The 25,017-nt window shown below is 39.5% G+C and overlaps 1 protein-coding gene across 1 annotated transcript; it reads left to right on the forward strand.

Annotated features, from left to right (window-relative positions):
• The first annotated feature begins 1,229 nt into the window (after positions 1 to 1,229).
• trim25 (tripartite motif containing 25) lies at positions 1,230 to 15,832 on the forward strand. The gene is given in 15 exon segments (XM_042484983.1): positions 1,230 to 1,328; positions 1,637 to 1,851; positions 1,854 to 2,126; positions 2,129 to 2,253; positions 3,838 to 3,933; positions 5,393 to 5,626; positions 5,962 to 6,130; positions 6,219 to 6,239; positions 7,766 to 7,831; positions 8,084 to 8,302; positions 9,693 to 9,743; positions 9,858 to 9,917; positions 11,202 to 11,345; positions 12,638 to 12,697; positions 12,814 to 15,832. Coding segments are annotated over 14 exon segments (2,250 nt in total). The 5' UTR covers positions 1,230 to 1,328; positions 1,637 to 1,652; the 3' UTR covers positions 13,347 to 15,832.
• Positions 15,833 to 25,017: the final 9,185 nt, after the last annotated feature.

The raw sequence follows: 25,017 nt of genomic DNA on the forward strand, positions 1-25,017 counted from the left end.
AACTCAAACTGGCGTTCGGGCAGTAAAAACTGTCGTAATTGAGTTCTGCTGCCCAGAGTCATAAGTTCAAAAGAGCAGTTAGGTCCATTAGCTGACCCCGAGGGTCATCTAAGGAATCTCCAAAAGAAGTTTCAGTTTTGGGTAGGCATTTGAATATCTTCTTATCAGGAGTTGTCCTCATCATCCACTACATGTGCATATGTAGCCACTTACTGTATGTTCCCCTCAAAAAAAGCAAACCCATAGTCTGTAGAAACAACACAATATATTGCTTATTCTACATACACAATGAAAACAAACAATGGATTAAAACAAATAAATTTCTTATTTTCTATGGATTTTTCATCATATTGATATGCAGCTGTGATCGCTGAGCAGTATGCATGCTGATGTTATCAAATGTCAAGTCTCTGTTTGATCATGTGACAAAACAATGTGTGCACCAAAGTGTGCACTAGGGTCCCTCATAGAATGTGCACTGGGGCCTGTTGTAACTACCTTTCGCCACTGCTACATTGCCTTGCTTACATGCCAGTACTCCTACCTGTATGTCCAAACTGGTAGCGAGCCGGCCACCATCTGCTATATGCAACACATCAACTATGAATAAGTATGTTATCCCACTTCCAAAAATACTGACTATCCTTTTAACAGTAGAACAGGTAAAAGAAAGAGAGAGGATGATGGCTAACAAATAAGAATAACAGCCTACAAGTCAGGTGTGCAGACCCGGGGAATTAAAAGACTGCAAGACTGATACAAAACAGGTGTGCACAGGCGGGAACCAGACAAAGGTAGGAAGTAAAACAAGACATGACACACGAGAAGAGTGACCTTCAAAATAAAACAAGAAACAAACAATAGCCTAAAAATGCCCAAAGACACTGACAAACGTAAATCCTTCTGAGGGAAAAATGCACTAGAGTAGAGCTGGCAGGAGAATATATTAATTTCACAAGGCAAGAAATAATTCAATGGAAGATACTTTCCCCTCTTTTATTTAATTTCGTGTTCTTATTAAGCCTAAAATTGCTATTCTATTGTGAAGAGTATTATGTATGTAATATTTCACTTTTTGTTTTGGTTTGGTAACGTCATGCCAAAAAAAGCCACAAACATCTGTACATTCAAATGCTAAAAACTAAAACTGAGAGAACGTGAAAGCGCGTGCGCGAGAGGGCGTGTGTCAGTCACGCGCACACTCCTAATCATTTATATAGAGGCTGTGCCGCTGACCCGCACACTTAACAGCACAAGATCTACACTGCAGTGCGTCACCGAGTCGGAGTGAGTTATCCTGCTTTTACTGTCCACCCGAGGACTTTAAGGTACTGTGAGAAATTTAATTCAGAAAATATCAAAGTATTTTTCTTTCTGAGATGTCTGTTCGTCAGTTTTTATTTGTGTAAATGGATGTCGAACCATGCGTCGCGCTAATGTTTAAACCCCGTCTTCACATATGTGCCATTTATCACTGACAGTTTTGTTAAACGTTATTTTGCGAACAAAATGCGCCTAACTAACGGAGAGCCGTCTAAATTAAGACTAAATACTGCTTTGTGAGCGAAACAAAGCGATATTACTTTACTTTCGCTTTCCTGCACCTGGCAAGTTAAGTTTCGTTTCTCCCTCTCAGCGTCATCCCGGGTTACATGATGGCCGACGTGGACCAGAGTCCGTTTTCTCTGGTGAGTCTGGAGGACGAGCTGACCTGCAGCATCTGTCTGAGCACCTTTGACTGTCCGGTGACCATCCCCTGCGGACACAACTTCTGCCAGGACTGTCTCCTGGCCACCTGGAAGGACTCGTACAGCTGTCCTCAGTGTCGGACCCACTTCTCCACCAAACCGGAGCGAAGAAAAACACGGTCCTCAGCACCGTGGTGGAGACCTTCAACATGAGGACGAGCAGGGGCGAGGCCGGCAGGGGGGCACAGGAGACCAAAGACCAGAGACAGCAGGATGTCATTCGCTGTGACACCTGTATGGAAGCTGAAGCGTCCCAGACCTGCCTCACCTGCATGGCCTCTTTCTGTGACGAGCACCTGCGACCTCACCGGGAAAACCCCACATTTCGTCTCCACCAGCTGAGTGCACCTGTGGGCGACCTGTCGGAGCGGATGTGCCCGACCACCACAAGCTGATGGAGCTGTTCTGCAGCCAACATGGCCGACCCATCTGCAGCCTCTGCCTCCAGCAGCTCCACAAAGGCTGCTCCTTCATGTCTCCTGAGGAGCAGAGGAACCAGAAAGAGGTGTGTGTGTGTGTGTGTGTGTGTGTGTGTGTGTGTGTGTGTGTGTGTGTGTGTGTGTGTGTGTATGTGGACTGTCACTGCATTTTCTGTCATTTCTGTCATAAATAACAAGGTATCATGTGTTAATGGGTAAGCGTTAGAGGTTTGTTGGATTAGCACAGAGCCAGGCTAGCTGTTTCCCAAGTTTTTCTTTGCTTGTTCTAAATTGGCAGCAGGTGGCAAATTTGGGGGCTGAAAAATGAAAAGTGCCCAAACTGCTGTTCCTCTAATTGGCCACTTGAGGCTGGCTACAGAAGCCAGTTGCTCCACATCAGTGTTGCTAGATGTACAATAATTATTGTATTTGTACGATAGTTTTGCCCTCTGTATGATGTCCGATCAGTAATTCCAAAACGGCGGTAATGTAGGATAATTTGACCGTTGTGACGCTTACAATAAGCACTTAGTTTAGTATGGCCATCTCATTTTAACTGCTTTCCTGGCTCCTACATCTTTGTTTACGCGTCACCTCTCACGTGATCTCCCGACAGCCAATCCCGTTTGGTAGAGGCCATATTTGGGTCACGTTCATGGAGCACACGCCACTGCCGTTTGTTTTTGTAAACACTCGGCTGCTGTGGGCTGAGCTGTGTAGATTGAGAAATAGCTTCTCTCTGAAGCAATGGGTAAATTTGTAGATGTGTCAGCAAGTCGTTTAAATTCTTGCTTACTAAAATAATACATTTAACCTATTCATTCTTGTGATTGTGACTGATCATTTTTCTCAAAATACGATAATTTTGATCCTCAATCTGGCAACTCTGATCCCCATTAACCCCCATGTTATAACGTCCAACTTTACAGCAAAAACAAAGTTGTTTACAGCCTGCTGCAAAAAACTGTTTTGGGCGGGTGAATCCTTTATTTATAACTCACCCTTTTACATCTGATCAATGTCCAAAGTTGCACATATGGTATTTAAGGGCGGGGCTGCTCCTGTGAGTCATTGCTTCCAGTCACTGCAGTGAGTCAGATCCAGCCCTCGCTCCTCACAGCTCCAGCCTCTCATTCAAATATGGTCCCTTTTGGCTCCAAAAACACTGAGATGGCAATAGCCCAAATGCCGAATTCGAGGCTCCACAACAGCATTATTTATACACCAGTTGGCTGCTGGCCTCTACTACACATATTTGTTCCATTATCGCTCCATAACAGGCATACGTGGCCTTGGATTGGAAATAATGATAGCTAGTGTGGTGGCTGCAATAGAAATAAAGCTGCTAATGTTTTGAGCATCCATCACCATGCTTCTTGGAACGTTATCACCAGAGGAGAAGTTAAAGAACATCACTTAGTGGAAACACAGTCATCTCGCAATTGTGTTTTCTCATCATTTACATTTTGTTTTGCGCAAATCTGTAATGGAAATCTGCCTAAAGTGTCTGTATTACTAAATTTACAAACTGTGCCCTCAACATGCACTATAGGGACTACTTGTTTGGTAGAAAGTAGTTCCAGGTAAAATTGTTGGCAGACGTAGCAGAGCAGGACCTAAGACTGTACAACTGTGTGGTTCACGAAAAGTGACAGGTTTTCTGTTTGTAGTCCAACCTGAGAAGCAAGTTGGACATGCTGGATGGGAAGATTACAAAGAATGAGGATGTTTTATCTCAACTGAGTAACACGCAGAACAAACTGAAGGTAAGCCTTAATGTTTGTTTTATTAGTATTATTAGTAATAAATAAATATTAGAAATTAAAAAACACTGCTTGGAAAGAAGCTTTAACAAAGAAAAATACTGAAATGATTGCTCTTCATTTGCTATCAATAAACCTGAGTTTTGGTATGGTAGGGTATTGCTGTAAATTAAATGAGACACTGCAGCATCTTCTGCAGCATGGCCGCTGCACAGCATGTCAATTACAATGAACTGAAGCTGCAACACTAAACATGGAAGCCATGCATGCCCACAGGCACCGCACAGGCACTGTGCTTCTCAATTACATTTACAAAGCTGTCTATTTATTTTTCTCTACATTGGCTCTGCCACACTCAAACAGTTATAAACTAAAAACTGTGTGGGGGGAAAAAAGTGTTTAAAAATTGTGTGTTTTTTTACATTTCACATTAAATAAATGAATCAAATCAATGCATCATATTGTTTAAAACAATCCAGTTAATTAACCCTTAAGGACTATTTGGCACATTTTATGCACTTTTCATTCTTCATGTTTTGAAAATTTTGGCTGTGTTCATGCATATGGCATACACTTTGTCAATATTGTTTATTTTTGTTTCAAATTAGTGTAAAATACACGTAGAAAAACTAAATTGTTACATTTATACTGTTAAGCAATGCGCCTTCGAAACCCATTTCAAACTGACATTTTTGATCCCACAGCCATCAAAGCATAAAAACATGCATTGTATTATTTCTGGGTGTCATTCTGGGCTTTTGCCTTGGAATTTGTCATTTTTACTATTTTCCACCTTTCCACATTTTTTTAACCATATTTGGCATATGGAGAAAATACATGCAATTTCCACTAGGTGCACTGTCACACAGCGAGTGATGGAATTACTCGACACATGGGAATTACGCGACACAACGAATCAATAATTTTATACGTTGCCAACACATTTAATAATTGATTATAATCAACTTTATTGATTTGTTGTTGCAGCCCAAGATAAAAAAGAAAAACATCTACAGCAGATAGCATATCGAAAATAATTTGAAAATAAAAAATTAATTAACCAATTAATTAAAATAATTGGTTAAAAAAAATAAACTTAATGAAAGTAAAAAAAAAAATCATATATTATTGCATAATATATGCTTATAGCTTGATTTTGAAAAGCGCATTTTGTGCGATAGAAGTGTGTGTAATATTAATGCGGGCCCTCACAGTTAATTCAGTACCAGTCATTAACATAGCCTACACTTCCAAACCCTCCATAACCATAACATTACCACTTGGTAAAAGTCAATATACACACATTCAAGCTGGCAGAAAGTGCATGCTGGAAAGATGGAGTCCATGTAGCTGTGTCTGCATTATGTGACAAATCCATGTTCCGTGTATTTCAGCTGCTTGCCCTGTATTTACCTGTCTTTTTACCGACTGATCTATCTATCCTCCCATGATTCTACCTCAGGACTCAGCGACCAACAAGAAGGCAGCTTTGACAGCGGAGTATCAGCACATGCGCGACATGTTAGCCCAAGAGGAGCGTGCTGCTCTGAATACAGTGGACCATGAGCTGGAGAGTGGTCAGGCCAGACTCAAGAGTCTTGCCAAGAAGCTCACTGAGAACGTTGATAATATGAACAAAGCTAAAGAAGACATCCACACTCTTCTGAGTCAGACTCATACTCTGGCCTTCCTACAGGTGAGACAACTGGGATCATCTGTCTGCAAAGTATCTGTTTCCAGTGCTGCAGGAGTGGGTCTAAAACCCCAGAAATGAGGTAGCATTTTGGTTCTCTTGTCTAACTGCACAGTTCATATCAGGGGATGGGATGAGCAAAAAGAAACAGGCCAGATGTTTTTTTACTGCTACGTTTCAAACATAACTATGCAATCTGGCAACGTCATTCTTACTTCCTTCCACTGATATTTATGACAGATTTGATCCATGGTATAAAATAGCATAGCTTTATCTTCATTGTCTTGAATGTAAACACTTTTCATCAAGAAAAAAACATTGTGTTCCTCTACCCATAGTCTTTATTTGAGCTGCCATCAAACATGAACTATGACCCTTACTGCCCTCGACTCACCCTGGACTCCAAGAAGGTGACAGCAACACAGAGCTTTGCTGCGGCCCTGAAGGAGTATCTAACGGAGATCCTCAAACAGCCTGTCGAGGCCAGACTACCCATGCTTAAACCAGGTAACTTTGCAGATACATTTTGAGTGAGAGATTTCACATTTGGAGACAGAATTTGGAGGTGAAATGAATTATGTCCAATTTCTTGCAGAACTTACAACTGATATTGTTGGTGAGTTTATGTCATGAGGGAGATAAATCAGTTGGTGACTTATTAATTTTTGCATTGGCGGGTTATTGGGACTGATCTTTAGGGGTGGCTCAGCAGCTCAAACAGGTGGTTCACTAATACCCTATTTCCATTTCATGTGCTGGCTTGGCTTGATTTAGCTTGACTGGGCACGTCAGCCCAGCTCAGCATAGATTTGCATCACAATTTACCGCTTGATGGTGTGTCTTTAACTTATGGTGGCTTGTCTTCAGTAATAATGCTTAAAAGCAGCTTGATGACACATTTAATTTCTTATAGATTCTTCACAATAAAAGTCCCATGTTATTTAGTTATGTAAAAGCTTTTATTGTGAAGCAGTCACTAAACACAACTCTGCATTGTACGGCTGCATGGGAACATGAAACTGTAAAGTACATATCTAAACTGCAAACAGGTAGCAGGAGAGAAATAATTCAGTTAAAAGCTACAAAATAGCTGAGAACTGAACGGAGATTTTTAAAAACATCTTTCTCACTGGTTTCCTGCACAGACAGAGGTGAGTGTGAGTCTTGCAACACACACACTCGTCAGTGTTTCCCACAGAAATGGAGTGTATATGTGGTGGTAGCTGATGGGAACAATGACAAACTTTTTTTTTTTTGTTCTTTTTAATTGTGTGTATTCCTTTGCATCATGAAGTGTCGTACAGATGCAATTTAAGGCCCTTAAAGCCTTGTTGTTGTATGAATGAAAGGCCAAATGCAACAAAAGCTTAATGTTTCATTCAATTTTTTATAAAGCCCATCATCACAAAATACAGTTTGCCTCAGAGTGCTTTTACGGCATTCAACATCCTTCTGCCCTTAGACCCTCACATCGACTAAGGAAAAACTCTCCAAAAAAAGACACTGTAAGGCAGGGGAAAAAAATGGTCGAAACCTAACGAAGAGCGACCGAGGAGGGATCCATCTTCCAGTACGGACAGACGTGCTATAGATGTCGTAAATGACAATTACAGAGTGATTTCTAATAATATTGCCTAGCGTAAGCATATATAAAATGAAAAGGACTGGTCCAAGCACAGAACCTTGTGGTACTCTGAAGCAGACCTTAGTATGCAGGGAGGACTGATCATTGATATGAACAAACTGGGAATGATGTGATAAGTATGATTTTTAAACCAGCTCAATGCTGATCCTTTAATGCCAATAAAGTTTTCCAGTCTGTGCAGTAAGATTTGATGGTCATTGGTGTCAAATGCAGCACTGAGATCTTGTAGGATTAATACAGAGACCAGACCTCTATCAGAGGCAATCAAAAACTCATTAGTAATTTTTACTAGTCTCTGTACTATGATGAACTCTGAATCCTGACGGAAAATCCTTGTCTGTAGTTTGCTAAAACCTCTGGATCATGCCAGAACTGTTGCCATGTTGACGGCCCCCTCACTGATATTGGCAAGACAAATCGACACTGCCTTGTTTGACTCAACGTGACGTTGTAGTAATAGAAAAAGGGTATAAATGCAGTCTATTTATCATGCACAGATCATAAAGCAGCTTCTGGCTCCGCACCTGCAAGTTCTGGAAGTACTGGATCCCAGCCAGAATCTGGTATGTTCATCTTTACATATACAACCTTTAATAAAATATCTGCCCATGCGAATGAAAAACATACACACATGTCTGCACAGCTTTGGAGTGACAGAAAAAAATGCTAAAGATGTAGAATTTTGCTAGTTAATGTGTGGGTGTTTGTACATACTGAGTCTGTGAAGTTGTGAACAAATGCAACAATCAATTTGATCAACTTTTTTTAGCACACAACTCAAACAAAATTTCTTCTCACCTTCTCTGTTTCCGAAGTAAACAAGCCTCCAAAGCAGAAAAAGCCTCCAAGGTCTCACAGTCCAGGTCGTCCACCCGTCCCACCATTATTCCAGCCAGCTCATGGTTTTATGAGGCCACCTGCAGGCTACCACGGCCCCCTGCCACCTGCAGGCTACCACGGCCCCCCGCCACCTGCAGGCTACCAGGGACCCCAGTATCCACCAGGACCTCGATTTATGGCAGGACGAAACCCTAGTAAGTAACAGATAAACATACAGCTGACCTTTCGTTACGTTAAAGGAAAACTACTGGAGACAAAATTATTTGAAATTTTTCCAGTTCTAAGAGACAGTGCTGCAGCAGGGAATCACGCTGCAGTGTAATCCCAACAGGCAATTGAGCACGGTCAGTTTACATCCACTGGAATTGCTTGTTTTTGCCACTCAGATTGTTATCAGAAGTGAGAAATGAATTGTTTTAACAAGCTTTTCGCTGTGTGTGTGGAACATTTTCATTCAAGGATAAGTCTTATTGTGAAGTCTTACGGAGTTGTCCACTTTGTCAAAATCAGCCCCGACCAAGTGTGTTTTTTTTTTTTTTTTTTTTTTTTTTTTAGCTGTCACTCTCCAATTAACATCATCAGTATTACTATGCAATATGTACTGCTACTGTCATTCTCACATCAACATCATTATCAATACTGCAATACTATTTGTACTATTATTGTCACTCTCCAATTAACATCATCAATACTACAATACAATATGTACTATTACTGTCACTCTCTCATCATCAATATTACAATACTATATGTACTGTTACTGTCACCCAATCATCATCATCAATACTTCAAATACAATCATCATCATCATCATCATCATCATCATCATCATCATCATCACTACAATTATACCGTGCACTGGCCATAACAAAACAGTGGACAGGTGGTGCAACTGTGTCCTGCATCATATATAATTGACATCACTTTAAAATGGCGCTTAGAGGTAAGGATGTCTCATTTTGTCAGATGCCTGTTGTAATTCCTCATCACGTCTTTTCCTCACCTCCTCTGTTGGCATCTCCTGTGGGCGGGACCAAGACATGAGGCGAGGAGGTGAGGAAAGGAATTGAGGACGTACAAACTGGGAAATGGGACAGGCATTATGTCACAGCAACAGACAGTCTAGTGGAATGTATGTTATGTTGTTAGACACACAAATAACAATGTGAGCCTGTCAGTGGCAAAAACAAAAACTTTAAGCATTTAAGCATTAAACTGACAGCATAATTAGATTGCACTGCAGCAGTCTCCTCTCAATACTGGACCAAATTAAAAAAGTTGTCTCCAGTAGTCAGTTTCCTTTTAATAAGTGGGAAACATTACAGTTAAAGATGGATTGAGAAAGTTTTGTGAAACCAAGTATGTCGGATTTTATTGCAGATATTAACACTGGTATTTTGGGTGAGTTGGTTAATGGTGGAATTGGTGGAAACAAATCAAAAAATCAAATCAAAACAATGACTAATTCTTGCCCAAACTGAAACTATTCCTCAAATTGGTGTTGTGATGTGTGGTGGGGTAGGATTTGGCATAAATCATGTGGATTACGCTGTTAAAACAACACTCTATCTGACATGTTCTTAGGGGCTTTTGGGGGATTTACACCTTTCAGCCCTGAAACGTATCAGACATCTGGTATGTTCATGTTCATCTATCCAACACTTACACGTTATGATATGTGTAAAAACAAAACTGACTCATGACAATTAACGGCTCAAGAGTTCAATGTCTTTTCTTTTGTTGTCTCAGAGCAACAATGGACAGGTCCAGGTCCTCAACCCAAAGCAGGCCCAAAGAAGACACCTCAAAGTAAGAAATGTCTAGTTTTTTATCTGACTAATAGATAACACTTAGTTGCCAGTATACATCTAGCTGAAACGAATGCATTCTAATACATTAAATCGTACAATTCCCCGAAGAAGACCTGTCACAGTGAAGCATTGGTAAATTATTAAAATATATTATTTGCATCTTCATTAACACCAGTACAGTGGTGTTATGTAGCTAAGTAAATTTACTCAAGCATTTTACTTAAGTATGAATTTGAGGTACTTGTACTTAACGTGAGTTTTACTTTCATGCTACATTATTACTTTTACCCCACTCAATTTCAGAGGAAAAATAGTGTACTTTTTATTTTGCTACATTTGTCTGACAGCTTTGGTTATGTTGCAGATGAGGATTTTTGTATAAAAAATTAGTTTATAAAATATGTTTTAAGTTGCAGTGATAAGTCAGTTCACAGAAAATTAATTAGCAACAAATTTTTTTCATTTTTTTTATTTTTATTTTTTTAAAGATTTTTTGGGGGCTTTTATTGCCTTTTTAATGGATAGGACAGTTTGAGAGTGAAAGGGGGAGAGGGGGGGGCGATGTATGAATGTCTGCATATGGGGCGCTGCTCTATCCACTGAGCCACCAGGCACCCCACTACCAACTACTTTGATTTTAAGTCATTTAACTCTTTTTTTAAAAAAAAAATAATGTTATGGGGCGTGTGTTGTTTTTTTTTTTTTTTATTAATTTCAAATATAATTTTATTATATTTTATTATTAGCAGTATTATGGTAATTAAGTGGTGTTTTATTCTATATTTTCTCAGTTGTTAAAGTTTGGGGTATTTTATCTTTTTTCTAATTACATTTTTAATGTTTTTTATAATTTGGTGGCTTGGGGTTTCAGAGCAGGACTTTTACTTATAGCAGTATTTTCAATCGGTAGTATTAGTACTTTCCCTTATGTAAGGTATCTGAATACTTCAACCACTGCACCAATATAACAAATCCTACCTTCAGAAGGGTGGTATTGTTCAGTAAATGTAGTGATGATTCACCCGAATGGTCATTTTGGAAGCTGTAGTTTTGGTGCTATTGAACTCTTATGTGTTACACTGAGACTGTGTAGACTCTGTGTAATGTGTTACTGCCTATAACTGATCATTGTTGGGTGTGAGAACTGTTTTAAATTAATCAAATTAAAAATTTTCAATTCAAATTAACTCAAATTTGCAGCTGCCTGTCTCATAACACTGAACAGCTCTTCAGAACTATCACTGCAGTTACTTATCAAACGTGCTGTGTTTTTTATCATCAGAACAAAAACCTGCTCAAGCCACAGAAGACAAAATGAACAAAGCCCATTCAATGGAAAACCTCCTGGACATAGGTGGGAAAAACAAACCTAAAAAGAAAAAGCAGCAAACCCAACCTCCTGAAACTGACTCCAACGAGAAACCAGGTAGACACCATGCGCTCAAAAGAGCACTCAACCACGTTAGTATTGACAGGCTCTTGATGGAAAGTTTAAAAATGTCAGAGTGGATTCATCAGAGGTATTTCCCCCACTCTCTTCTTCCTTTGCAAAACCTGCCACCTACATCACTCACAACCCACTCAGCACCCAAAGATGTTTTCATGCTTCTGTACTGGCCCCCTAACTTCCACAGAGTCTGTCAGCGGCACGTTACAGCCACAGCACGGCCTCTGGAGCCGATCACGGGCGTTCTAGTCAATGCTTGTTATTGCAGCTTGCCACTTTGCTCTGCGTGAAATGTGCAGCGAGTCTATTTTTGACGGACACAGACAGCAACTACGTCAACCGCACACAGCAGATCGTACCAGGCAGGAAGTCAAGCAGCATTTTCTCCGGTGAATTTTCAAATTTAAAAGGCCTTGCAGAGGCGTGGGATCATGTTTAACTTTACTAAAACCTTACATCGGCCGCATCTGCTGCTTCTCCGTCCAGCAGCCCTCGAAACGCTGTCCAGCAGGAAAATTAATGCTCCTGATAACAGTCACTGTACATGAAACAGCCAAAATTGAATCATAATTAACAAAAGCACTGTATTGTTCACAAAACCGCGATTAAAATCGTATCTACCTCATATCTATTTCGTTAATGATTAAAATTATTATTGATCCATCTGTATAATTAATAAGATTGATATTTAACTAAATCACAGCCACAAATCTAATATCTTTTTTTATGTGTAACTGGATTTATTTTTTTTGATCTTTATAGCTATCAAGATGAGTTTTTTTTTTTTTTTTTTGACTGAAAAATGGCAGAAAATCTTTGATCTATTTTTCTGTGGCTGGACTGCAGGCTGCAGCCCAAACAATCGCCATGGTTGAATCACTAAAATCAAGGTATAATGACCACAAAATCAAGGGAAAATGAAGAAATAAGCAATCTCATAGGGTCTACAGTATCAGCTGGCAGAACGCTCTGCTTCTGAAACGCTGAACAGACGCTCTTAGTGGGATATAGAGGCGCTTGGAGGACGGAGCAAAACAGCGCCGCAGCCGTAACGCTCTGGACATGCTGCTGGTGGAATCCCGGGATGACTGAAGTGACATCGCTGGAGGCAATTTATCAGAATTTGTGGCTTGTAAAACTTTTTTTCACATGTAATGTTAGCTTCTGTAAATGGACTAAAGTGATTTAGTGATTTAGGTCTCCCCTTTTTTAAGCTTTTATTTGTTATCCCTGAGCCTGATGTCCAATTTCTTTCTCGTCTTCTGTTGCAGAAACAGAAGACATTCCCCCAAGCATAACATCTGCTGAAAAAAGAACTGAACTTCTGAAATGTAAGTGTACGAGTGCAGCAGATATCTGTCCTCATGTGGTAGGAGCAAATCTGGATGTTTTTATTTCTTATGTTTTTTAAATTAATTTATTTATTCATCTGTTTTGTTCCTACTAGACGGTACAGTGCTCACTATGGATCCAAAGACGGCCCACAAACGCATCATACTGAGTGAGGGCTTCACGAAGGCATCTGTGTCCGATGAGCACACGGACTACCCCGACTGCCCTGAACGCTTTGCTGTCTGCTCCCAGGTGCTCGCCACCAAGGGCTTCTCTAGAGGCCGCCACTACTGGGAGGTCCGACTGAGCAGCAACAATTTCATTGGTGTAGGCTTGGCCTACAGCAGCATCGACCGCAAAGGTCCCACCAGTCGACTGGGCCGCAACGGCCAGTCCTGGTGTGTCGAGTGGTTTAACGTCAAGCTGTCAGCTTGGCACAACAGTAGTGAGACCATGCTGGTCAATCCCAATCCAAAGCGCATAGGTGTGCTGTTGGATTGTGAGGAGGGCACCGCTACGTTCTATAACGTGGCAGACAGGGCATATCCCTTCCACACCTTTGTGTTCCCCTTCGCTGAAGCTGTGTATCCAGCTTTCTGGATCTTCTCAAGCGGCTCGTCCGTCACTTTGTGCAAGCTGCAGGCTTGAGGAGCGTATGCACGAGGCATATGCACACACACAGTCAGCACTTTGTTCTAATCACTGTCATTAATGATGGAAGAGAATACTTTGCTTGTTAAACATATAAAGCCAATCTTTATTTTTCACTTCAAGAGGCTGACCAGTTAGCCATTCTGCTAACAGTTTTGATAAGGGACTGTTCTTTATTTCCGAGAATAGGGGTGGGCGGGGTGTGACTTAATTTTTCCAATATCATGACCCTCCCCTGAGCTACTAATATTTTTCCCTGAGCTTCCCTAAATGACTGGGGGAAAGTGCATGACCCTCTCTCCACCATAAACAATCATATTTCACAGTTTGTGGCTGTGATAAATGGTGTGATTTTGGAGATTTTACAAAGAAAGCTTGCCTTTCAAACCAGGTCCCCAAGGAGGCTTAAAAGAGAAGTCACGGTTTCAAATGACGTCACAGCATTGGTGTATAACACAGTGCAGCCTGGTGCGCACTTACTGAGAGGCTCAATAGCTGGTGCACTGTCACAGAACAAAAAAGACTGATAAACAGCAGTAAATACTTTCTCTGTGAAAACACTCCATTTTGTATTGGTCACCATCAATTTGTGTCTGCCCTAAAAGTTTAGACAGGTGAGCGCACCTAAGGAAGCTAAAATAAGTGCACCTAAAGAACACCTGAGCTGGTCCCACCCTCTTTTGCCCAGCCTTGCAGTCTCCCAGGAAGTGTGCTAGACAATGAAGCCAATTTTCTAGTGGCCAAACTATTACAGTCACATGATGCCTTGTGGCCCCAAAAAGACTTTTCCCATTTACTTACGTCGGCAAAGAGATGTCTGTAAATGAGTGGATGCATTTGTTTGAGTGTCGTGAAATGACTTTTCACTATCAGAATTTGATCGATTTGGTGCGATAACATTTTGAAAGTTTAGAGAGCAGCAACATTATATCATTTTTATCCTTATTCAAGTTAGCAGAGCGCTAAACCAGTATTCAGTCATTTGACCCACTCAGCAGCTTTATCCAAGTCTCTTTATACATCACTGTTTCAAACTCACTTGCGTGTTTGGGGTTCTAAAAGTTTTCAAAATAAATACAAAACAAGACCTTTTGAAGATGAATCAAAACTCTATCTTCTGCCTCCTGTTTTTCACACACCCCTTCTCTCATAAATAATGAACAGTTCCTAAGTGTTGCCTGTACTGTTGCAACTGAAAGGCCTTTTGTGCAGTTGTAACAGGTCAGGTCAAACAATGATTACCCCTGCCATTGACACTTACAGTGTTTCTGCCCAGTCTGGGATAACCTGTCTGCAGACAGCTTGAAAGCATCACGTCTGAGATGGATGTGAAGAGTTAACGGCTAAGTCCTTAGCTGTTTGTCGTTAGCTATGCTAGTTGTTATTTACAGCTGCAGAATTTGTGGTTATGCAACCAAAAAATGAAATAGAAGAGAAAGAGAGAAATCACAAGAGAAACAATAATTTCTTGTGTTTTTAAGTCCACGGCCTGCATGCCAAGTGATTAGGATGAAGATATAGGTCTCAATCACTTTATAAGCACTTAAAACAAGCTAAATGTGTGTTTTGAATGCAATATTATCTTGTATGCAGAAGAAAAACACATAATGCTGTTTGATGGCAAAAGATGAGCAGAATTAATGATCTGCCATGCTGCCTGTTCTTTGTTTTTTTTTCCCATTAAACTTAATTGAAACAGATATAAATACAGCAAGTCACAATTTAAAGGTCACTTGGGCTGTCAGTCCAATTCAGCCAGCTGTCTGATGGGATGAAGCTGCGAATAGTGGTCACAGGCTTTTTTTTGTGTTGGTTTCAATTTTCAGAGAATTGGTCTCCCTCCTTCACTAGGAGTACAGCACACAGATGACGCTGTGTACACTCAGTGTGCAGCCTGTGTGTGCAGGTGTGTCTCCTGTATTGTGACTGGACAAAGGAGTGAAGGAATGATGTCACTCTCCAGTCAGTGAAGTGTTTTCATATGCAGTCTGCATGTGAAAATGAATATTTGTTTTGGGGTGTGGATCATAAGGTTATAGGGCTGGGCAGCGTGGCAAACATTTTTATCAAGATATTGATTTCATATCATCAGAATATGACTCATTTCTTACTCAACTTACAGACCTATCCAACTTTCGACAACAAAACAACAGCATGTGGTTGGTTGAGCTAACTCAACTAACCCTTTTTTACAGGGGCTGTACATTTCTAGATTGAAATTTAATTGATTAGAAATGGATATGTTTCTGTGCTGGATTGGCTGTCCGCTGTGCACATGCAGTGTGTCTTACAGACAATATTTTGTTTATCTGGATAAGTGAATATATTGTTTCGATCACCAAGCCCTGTATCCTCAACTCTTAAATGCGGATGAGAAGAAAAGTCATATTGACTTGATTTTCGTGTGCTGAAAGTTTTTTTTTTCTTTTTCTTTCGATTATTTTATGGCATTTTGCTGTTATTAGTGGACCTTAACCCTTTGAAACCTGGGAAAATTGGATTGATTTCTGTCAACCATAGGAAGAAGGCAATGAGCAATTTAAGAATTGAAAATCAGCAAGAAACTAGTAAAAAGTGCAGAAAGAATTGCACCTACCCCACCTGCTAAAAAGATAAATAAAAACTTAAAAAACAAATTTAAAAATAAAAAAATAGGAAAAGACCAAAATAACCCTAAAAAGTGCTTAAAAGTTAAAATAATTTTATCAATTATTTTTGTTAACATAATTATGATACTTACAAATACTCAACATTTTCCCCTAGCTTTTTCAAAAATAATGTTATAAATCAACTAATCATTTGCAATTTGAGAGACATTTTTACCATGTTTTCAAACGAAATCTGCCTAATTTATTCAGTGTCCAAAGGTTAAAAAAAAAATGTTAAAAGCGTCTTAAAGCAGCACAAGAGGTGCGAGGTCAACCCAAGTTTCAAAGGGTTACCCCAGAAAATAATAAGGGACAAAAAGAGAAAGATGACATGCAGCTATGGTCCTTGGCCAAATTTGGACCCGGGATGTCGTGCTTGCATGGTGTGCCCCATAGAAATATAATGCAATAATTTCACATAATATGCTTGGCACATTAAAGCCATCAGGATCTCTGTTGGCTCTCTGTGAGGCAGCAGGAGGGCAGCTGGATGTGCACAGGGGTTGGTTATTCGTTGGGTGATAAAAAGTTTGTTTGCTGAAGCACGCTGGTCACATTAGTTCACAGTGGCTCGTTTCCTGATGTGGCGCCACAGGAAGACATCAGTGGTTGGTCAGTGCGTTCTGATCAGCTTAACCACCATCATGCTCACCTTGCAGATGCTCAGAGGTGACATGACAAACTCATGAGCAGTGAGGGCTGCAGTTTTGGTTCTCTTTGGTCTATTTCTCAGTGAGTTCTGACCTCACTGCATTTAAAGAAATGCTTACCCACAAAATGACCTTTAGTGTATCAGTTAGTCATGCTGTGTTCCATGTAGAAGAGTTTTTTTTTCATGCCTCTGCAAAAAGCAGCACACATATTAGCAGAGATGGTCGTATAGAGGCACTCGGGGTCTCTTCTTTATGCCTCCTTTGGATTTTAACACAGAAGCAAACAACAGCAGCATCATTCTGCTCAGTGTGATTAAAAACTTGCATTGAGGCTTTGCAGAATAAAAGAGGCGTGACGGCTAACAACAGCATTGTGGATTTAAGCATATTTTATGACTAAAATTAGCCAAGATTTCTCTAGCACTGTTTTGTTTTTCTTTATTAGTAATTGCTATGATTACTTTGTTCACCTAAACAATTAATATATAATACACTTATACTGCTATTCAGCTGGTCATCAGTCACTTTTATATGCTATCACTGCGGCTTCTCTCAGCTGTGCTTTCTAAACAATAACTATGGCATTAACATGTCAATAACGATCATTTACTGTCTCTATTATATGGCAGCTAAACTTGTCCTCTGCTCGGAGGGAAAGGAGATCCTGGTTTTAAATGTTTTCCCAATATGCGGACATTTATGCTCACTGTTCTTCTTTGAGTCATCCGCTAACAGCTCATTTTTAAATTTCCAGAAGTGGGTCGCACTCATAACACATTGCTAAAACGTCACACTGGCCATGCCCGTGGTCATGTCTCTCTGGATTTTCGTTTTACACAGACCTCGTTTAAGCGCTGTTACTACATCTGTCCACGCCTTAGAGACGAGACAACTCTGTCGCCCCTTTCCACAATCGGCCATTAAATACAGAACGGCAAGACAGCATAAGAGGGCAGGCAGTGTCAGAGTGGCTACTGGTTTGGTTGGTTGGGGTCCACGTGTAACAACAGCAAAACAAAAAACAAACCAAACCAAACCATCAACCATGATGTCAAACCATCAGTTTACAAACTTAAACAACCCATTCAGTATAAACCAAGTGTCATTCATCCAGCTGTAACACACATTTCTCCCTTTACTGTTTAAAACCAAACTCATAGGGACTTCAAACCTACTCTCCAGTACCTTTTTTTGTGTGAAAAAAATCAGATAGATAGATCAACTTTGTCATTCCAAATCTACACAACAGTGTACAGGGAACAAAATTTCATTGCAACTGGCTCTGAATTAATTTAAAAAATTTAATAAAAATTTGGTAACATCACAACATTTCCGTGGAGGCATGCAATAATTTTTTTTCCCATGAATTCTTATAACTTACTGATTTACAAATGATCATTTTTTGGGTAATGTATTCCTTTAAGGGGTCTTAGAGACACTGTTGTCCAGAGTGACAAAACTGGTACAGGTTCAGGCATGACCACTGCTGCGGTGAGTTAATGGGTTAGCTGCTGGTTAAGTTACATGATCTCTATGAGGCCTGTCAGGCAGTGCACTTCAGGTATGGACCTTTACTTTGAGGTTACATGCTGATATGTGAAGCTACAGTACATGGCTGCATATAGAGTCATATCTGCTGTTTGCACCGTTTGCAGCTGCTTATCAACACAATGGAGAGTTTTAGTTTGGCTCTCTGAAATTACGGAGAGCTTCTCCATACCATGTAAGAAGTTTCAAAGTGCTGTTATTGTGTTGACACAGGTTTAGTCTTACAGTGCTTCAGTAACATTACGGGTGTGTTTCTGCTTTGCAAAGTCAAGGAGTTTAAAGTTTATTTGATGCAGCATTTTTCTGTATTGCTTATGTCTCTGTTTTTGTCTTGTAAAAAATATGGTAGATCATCCACATACTCTGATGGCTTTCTGATCATTTTGTTGTTTGTCCTGTGTTGATCCTCAGCTGTGGCGTTTTTCATTGTTCCTAGCGTCTAATGCTTAAAGGCTTTGCATAGTGCTTCAAGTGTGTGCTGGTTGTTTTCGGTGAACAGAAGATGTATGGATAGAATGAACTCATCTGTGTTAAACTTCTTAAGATGATTTCTCTATCAGATTTAGTTAATTCAAAATCAGTTTGTAATAAGAATGAACAAATGATTGCAAATAAAAGATTATTATTTCTGTGAGATACTCTTTTTCTATTTTCATTTCTCTTTTGTTGTCATACAGTAAATAACATCAATAGCAACCCCCATCTCTGTGTCTTGTTAAAATGTGCCTCCAGAAGCACAGAGATGACATTCATACTCATCCTGTCATGATTCTCTGTGATTATTACTTTTTTTTCTCAAGTCAACATGCGTTTCTGTAGTCGACTTCACAGGGGGGCTTAGAGACATCACACAGCTGATCAATATCCAGTCTCGAGTGGCATGCTGGCTTTTCTAAATAAAAACTATTACTGTGTTTTGAAACTACTTGTTTTTTTCCTTGCATTTATGTGGTTGATGGATCAAGTGATTTATTTATTCATTTTCAATTTTGGAATATGCAGTAGCGACATCATATATCATATTGCCCACGCCAGCTAATTTTACAGTGCCCTTCATAGTTAATCTGTATTACCTGCATTTCAGCAGTTTTTCATGTTTTGAAAAATATCTGTGTGTGTTTCTTTGGCTTGTAATATATTATATTTTTATATTGTTTCTCTTTTACAAAACAAGATAGTCATCATGGGGAACTAATTAAATGCATGAAACAAAATTCTAATTTCAAAAAAGATTTTTCCAGTATTTATCCTCTATCCATTCAGAGGTTGTTTGACACTCTTACTTATATTAGCAATTAATATTTGTAATTAATATTGATTCTGCTTTATCAGTTCAGTTAGCACACTTTCCAGGTAACACTGAAATTAAATCAAGTTCTAAGCAGATTATTGAACTGACCTCTGTGGCCATGTCTACCTAGTGAGAGGAAGTTTTAGGACAAAATATAAAAATACCCAGCAGAAATTATTACCACACATTCTTCAGTACTGACGGTTTAGGTTGGGATTTTTTTAAGTTATATTCAGAAATTTTTTTTTTATCAGATGAATCCCCTTCACAGATGTTGAAGTGGTAGATTGCAGATGTTTAACCATCATCATCACTTACTTACGATTTAACTTACACTGTGACGAGATCTTTTCAGATGTGAAGAATAAATCCTGAAGATCATTTTATTCCTTATATTTCCCTTAAATGCATCAAAGAATATCCTAATCAGACTCATTCCTCTCTCTCCCCAGTATTTTTAATATTATATCAAAATTATGTCTCCTTTGAATATGCCTGAAAAAATCTTGTTTCCTTAAATTATACGTTTCTGTGAGTGTTAAAGTATCTTAAGACTTATTGGAGGATATTATACAATATGAAGTGATACCACTATAGTTGTGCTCTGTTTAAATCTATTATCTGATTCAGCTGGTATCCATTCAGTGTCATTTGTCACCATTGGTATTATTAGTGCAATATTTTCAAATTTCCAGTCTTCGAGTTCTTCATGTCAGATATTTAGAAGGACAGCAGTCCAGTTAGTCAGTTTGTCTAAATTTATAATATATTATTACTTAAAGGGGAACCACAATCATTTTCAAAATTCATGCATGTAATTCCGATGGTCTTAAAACAAGCAGAACACTGGCACTCTTAGCAAACTTCACTTATTAATAAGGGCATAAATGAATAGACAGGTGTGCGTTTTAGATAAGGAGCCATCATCAACTTAATGCTAATGATAAAAAAAAAAAACATTCTGTGGATCCACAAAACCTCACATTGGTTGTCTATGGAGCTGCTCCAATCTGTTACGCCGCTATGCTAACCTGGCTCATGCACTCTCATGAACCATTTAACACCTGGATCAGCATCAGGTAACGTGTTGCATTCAGATGCCTTTAACAAGCATTTAAACCTCTGAAACCTGAGAAAAAAAATATATATATACACATACACAAATATATTAGCACTTTATTGAGGTCATTTTATTTATTTATTTTTTTTACCTTTTTTTGTCCTTATTTTCAGGTAATTTTCTTGAACCACTTTCAACATTTTCAGCCATTTCTTGTTAAGTTGCTCATCGCCCTCTTCCCATGTTTTGAAAACAAAGAAAAAATCAGGCCAGCTAACCAAAGGGTTAGCTAAGATTAGCAAGCCTGCAACCTCGTGTCTCTCTTTACATGGTGCAATAGACGTGAAACTGTTCTGAGCTTCTCTGGGTGAATGTAACCTCCCTGTTCTGAGGGGGATTGAGTGTGGTCAGACTCACCATGAGGACAGCACTCATGCTTCTTAGTGATCAGCTCCTCTGGACCAGGTGACTCCACTGAACAACGCCACAGATGCCGCTCCATGGGTCTCTTTGGCCAGCTCGCTCTTTTGCTTGTTGTGTAACTGTTAACATTAAGCGTTGATGGTGGGGTACGTGCCAAAAGCTTTCTGTCTTTTTCCTCTTTGGACCCGACATTCTTCTGATATCTACTTCATGGCGTGCACCATGCTGACTCCACTCACCGCCCACCCGGGTGTGAGGTCAGCACAGATGCTGCCTTCTAAACTACACCCACATTTGCAAGACATAAATACACCAGGTCAAACTTTATACCCTGTGACATGACAGGTTTAAGAGTTTCCTCTGGGGTTTTTGGCTTTGACAGAAAGAAGCTCAACAAAGAAAGCTCACAAATATCAACTGAACATTCCAAGGCCAAAAAACTTGCTGGGATTCCGAATTTCGGTGGTGTTCCCCTTTAATGTAATCGCCATTGAATAAATTAATAGGTGTTTATCAGTTTGTTTATTTGAAAAGGGACACACATGTTAATTGACATCAGTATAAAATACATAAGTGAATATGCCAGCGTTAACAGGACTGCTAATTTACAGGTAAATTACAGGTAGATTTTTTTTAAAAAGTGGCTTAAAATTAAAAAGGCAACTCAAACATAGTGCCAGAAAAGAGTTAAGACGTCACTGTATTAAAGGGGTAGTTCAGTTTTTTCTTAAGTTTGGAGAAGCAAGCTGGAGTCTGACATGGAAGCAATGTGCTGCTGTGAAGGCGTCAGCAACAAATACATTTTTACCACCTAAAAAAAAAAAAAATCAATATCAGTAAGTACACACTGTACTGAGAGTATTTTCACTGCTTTTCTTCACTTTCACTGTGATTTGAGACAGGAAAATGAAGCAGTTACATCGCTCTCCACAAAGCTCCGTTGAGAACAACAGTGATTTAACTTGACTGAACACAGGAGCTGCTGATCTGCTGCTGCCTCCAACAGTTAGTTTGTGTTATGTGTGTCTATTTGGCATTTAACCTTTTAAAACCTCAACCAACTGTCTTGATTTCCTTCAAAAACATGGAAAAAATGGCAGTGAGCAACTTAAGAAATGGCCCAAAAATTAGCAAGAAATTAGAAAAAAAGTTACAAGAAAAGTACCTGAAATTAGCACAAAAAAAGAGTAAAGAACAGAAAAATGACCTGACTAAGTAAAATACTAAAACTAAATTATAAATATCAATTAATTTTTTTTCTGTAACCTTCTTTTAAATATATTATAAATATAATTTATTTAGAATTATAAATGCCATGTTTTTGGCAGACAACAAACTAATTTGCTTATGATTTACACGTTTAAATGCTTGTGAAAGGTGTCTCAAAGCAGCACAAGATAACTGACATCTGTCAAGGTCTTAAAAAGTTGTTCGGATTCAGTAAAGTCACACAACACAAACCAACTGATCAAAGCAGCGGTAGACCAGCAGCTCCTGAGTTCAGGGAGCTAAAATTATCATTTTTCTCAATGGAGTCTGGTGGCTTTGATGAGGGCATAGATGGGGAACTAAAGCTTTTGATAACTTTCCCATTTAAATGAGCAAGGTAAAGCCGTGAAAATACTCCCAACATAGTACACATTTAAAACTGTTTTTTTTTTTTTTTTTTGGCAGCTGAAATACATTTTGTTTCTGACCCCCACCACAGCAATGTGAAGGACAGAGGACAGGAATCGACCCAAATGCAGAAATCAGGCACAAAAAGCAAAGTTCAAGTTTAAAAATTTAATCCAAACACACATGGGAAGGCTAAACAGCAGCAACAGTGCAGGTTGGGAGCAGGCAGTTTGGCAAAAACCAGAGAAATCAGTCCAAAAGATCAAACACAAGGCAAACAGCAAGGAGGAGTCACACACACAGCAGAAAAACATGCAGACACTTACTGGTAAGAAAGACTGGAGTACAAGGCAAACTGGCAAACAGTTGAGTCAATGGGTAGGGTTAATATACAAGACAGCTGATGAAGTGATTGAAAGCAGGTCATGCAGAACAAAGGAAGGAGGGAACGCTCACAGAAACAAGGGGTGCAGTCTGAATTACATACTGATTCTTTTTACTTTTAGTGCGTATTACAACTGCCCTTGCAAAGTATGTACTGTTGCATGCAGTATGAACATATTACTTCTCCACAACACTCTTGTTTATTTATCTGTTACCATGGAGATAAAAGAAAACACCATTCGCAGTACTTGCCACAGAAGAGATCGACCCACAGAGCTCTGCTGTGGTTACATGGAAATGTACAGAGTTTAACTTGAAGATATATCTAAGTTAGATCTTTATTTTGAACATACCAACCAGCTGCCTATCAGCTTCCAATCCACTGCCAATCAGCTGCCAATCAGCTGCCATCTGTTTGCGGCTCAGTCGCTGTGCAGAGGATTGTGGGTATGAATAGCCAGAAAAGCATGCCGCTTTGCATGCTGCAAAATCTGCTGGAATGTAGTCTAGCATCCTGGTACTCTTGGCATACTGCATCTGACATACCAAATCTTTTTTTGGCATACTACATGCATACAGGTGAACTAGCACCTCCTGGTCACTGCCACAATGCCCTTGAGCAAGGCAGGGAACCCCCGACTGCTAAGGCATCTATCCATGGGCAGCCCCCTTGCTCTGATGTATCTCCAGTTAGTACATGTGTAGCTCCTGTTTGTGCATGTATGTGTAAATGACAACAGAATGAAAAATTTCACTGTGGGGATTAATAAAGGATATATTTAGAAAAATAAATAGAAAAAATATACAGTACGGTCATATGGGTAGTGGAACCCACCGAAGGAATACCAGGGTTGACAAAATAAAACAGGAAGTACAGAGTCCATGGTGGATTGTTGGATTGTTGCACAGCAGTACATCGCTTCTCGAAACTGGGGGCTCGCCCAACGCCATAAATACATTACACAAACTAACCTCACAACAGCAAAATGAAAATAATAATAGAGAAGTGCATATGTAGGCTGATCAAATACGCAAAATGTTAGAATCCACAATATATACAGTTATAACTTAAAAGTTAAAATTGATCTGCCACCGTGGATATTGCTACTGCGCAGACTCCAGCTTTCAAGGACATCACAAGATGACACTGCCGTATTCTGATATTTTCACCTCACTTCAGCATAATGGGCGTAAGAGGGAGCGTGTCATTCATCTTTATATATACAGTATGTACTTATGAAGAAGTAGTTTTTCCTGATTGTGTGCAGACTGCATGCAACAGTACATACGATGTAAGGGCAGCTGCAGTACCAGTAAAAAATAAAACAGGAAGTACAGAGTCCATGGTGGATAGTTTCACAGTAGTACATTTCTTAGCTTCTCTGTTGGAATCCAGCCTGCATCTCCACACCGGGGGTTCACCCAACACCACAAGTGCATTAGAAAATAAAGAATAACAATCCCTTTAGAAATGATTTTACTTTCACAGAGTTATTGAAGTGTGACAAAACATGCTACCTGTTGCTTTTTAACACACTCAATATCACACTGTTATGCAAATGAGAGCCACCGGGGCCTCAGTATCATTTGATGGTTGTGTTGCGATCAAGAACAGAGGATTAAATTGTTGTACTTATAAAAGGACTCTCTCTCTCTCTCTCTGTCTCTCTCTTTCTATCTCTCTCTCTCTCTCTCACACACACACACACACACACACACACAGTTATTTAGTTCAGTTGAGTCATGAGTTATCATGAGATAACACAGTTACTGCCTGTGAGCTGCTGTTGGCTGAACTAGAGGAAAAGGTCTCTGCAAATATTATGTGTGCTGTGGCTTATAGCCTACATTTATTGCAATGAGAAAAAAAAATATCAGAAGGTTGATTGTATGCTGACATTTGACGTGTGATCCAAAAGGTTATGTTTGAACGTTTTTTTAACCCCAGTAGGGGGATTGGTATTCAATAGGAACACAGGGAGGAACATGAGGGTAATAAAGGAAAAATGTCAAGTTTCTCCCTCTCAGCATTATCCCAGGTTAC

The sequence above is a fragment of the Plectropomus leopardus genome, chromosome 4 (assembly GCF_008729295.1).
Source record: "Plectropomus leopardus isolate mb chromosome 4, YSFRI_Pleo_2.0, whole genome shotgun sequence".
Taxonomy (NCBI): domain Eukaryota; kingdom Metazoa; phylum Chordata; class Actinopteri; order Perciformes; family Serranidae; genus Plectropomus; species Plectropomus leopardus.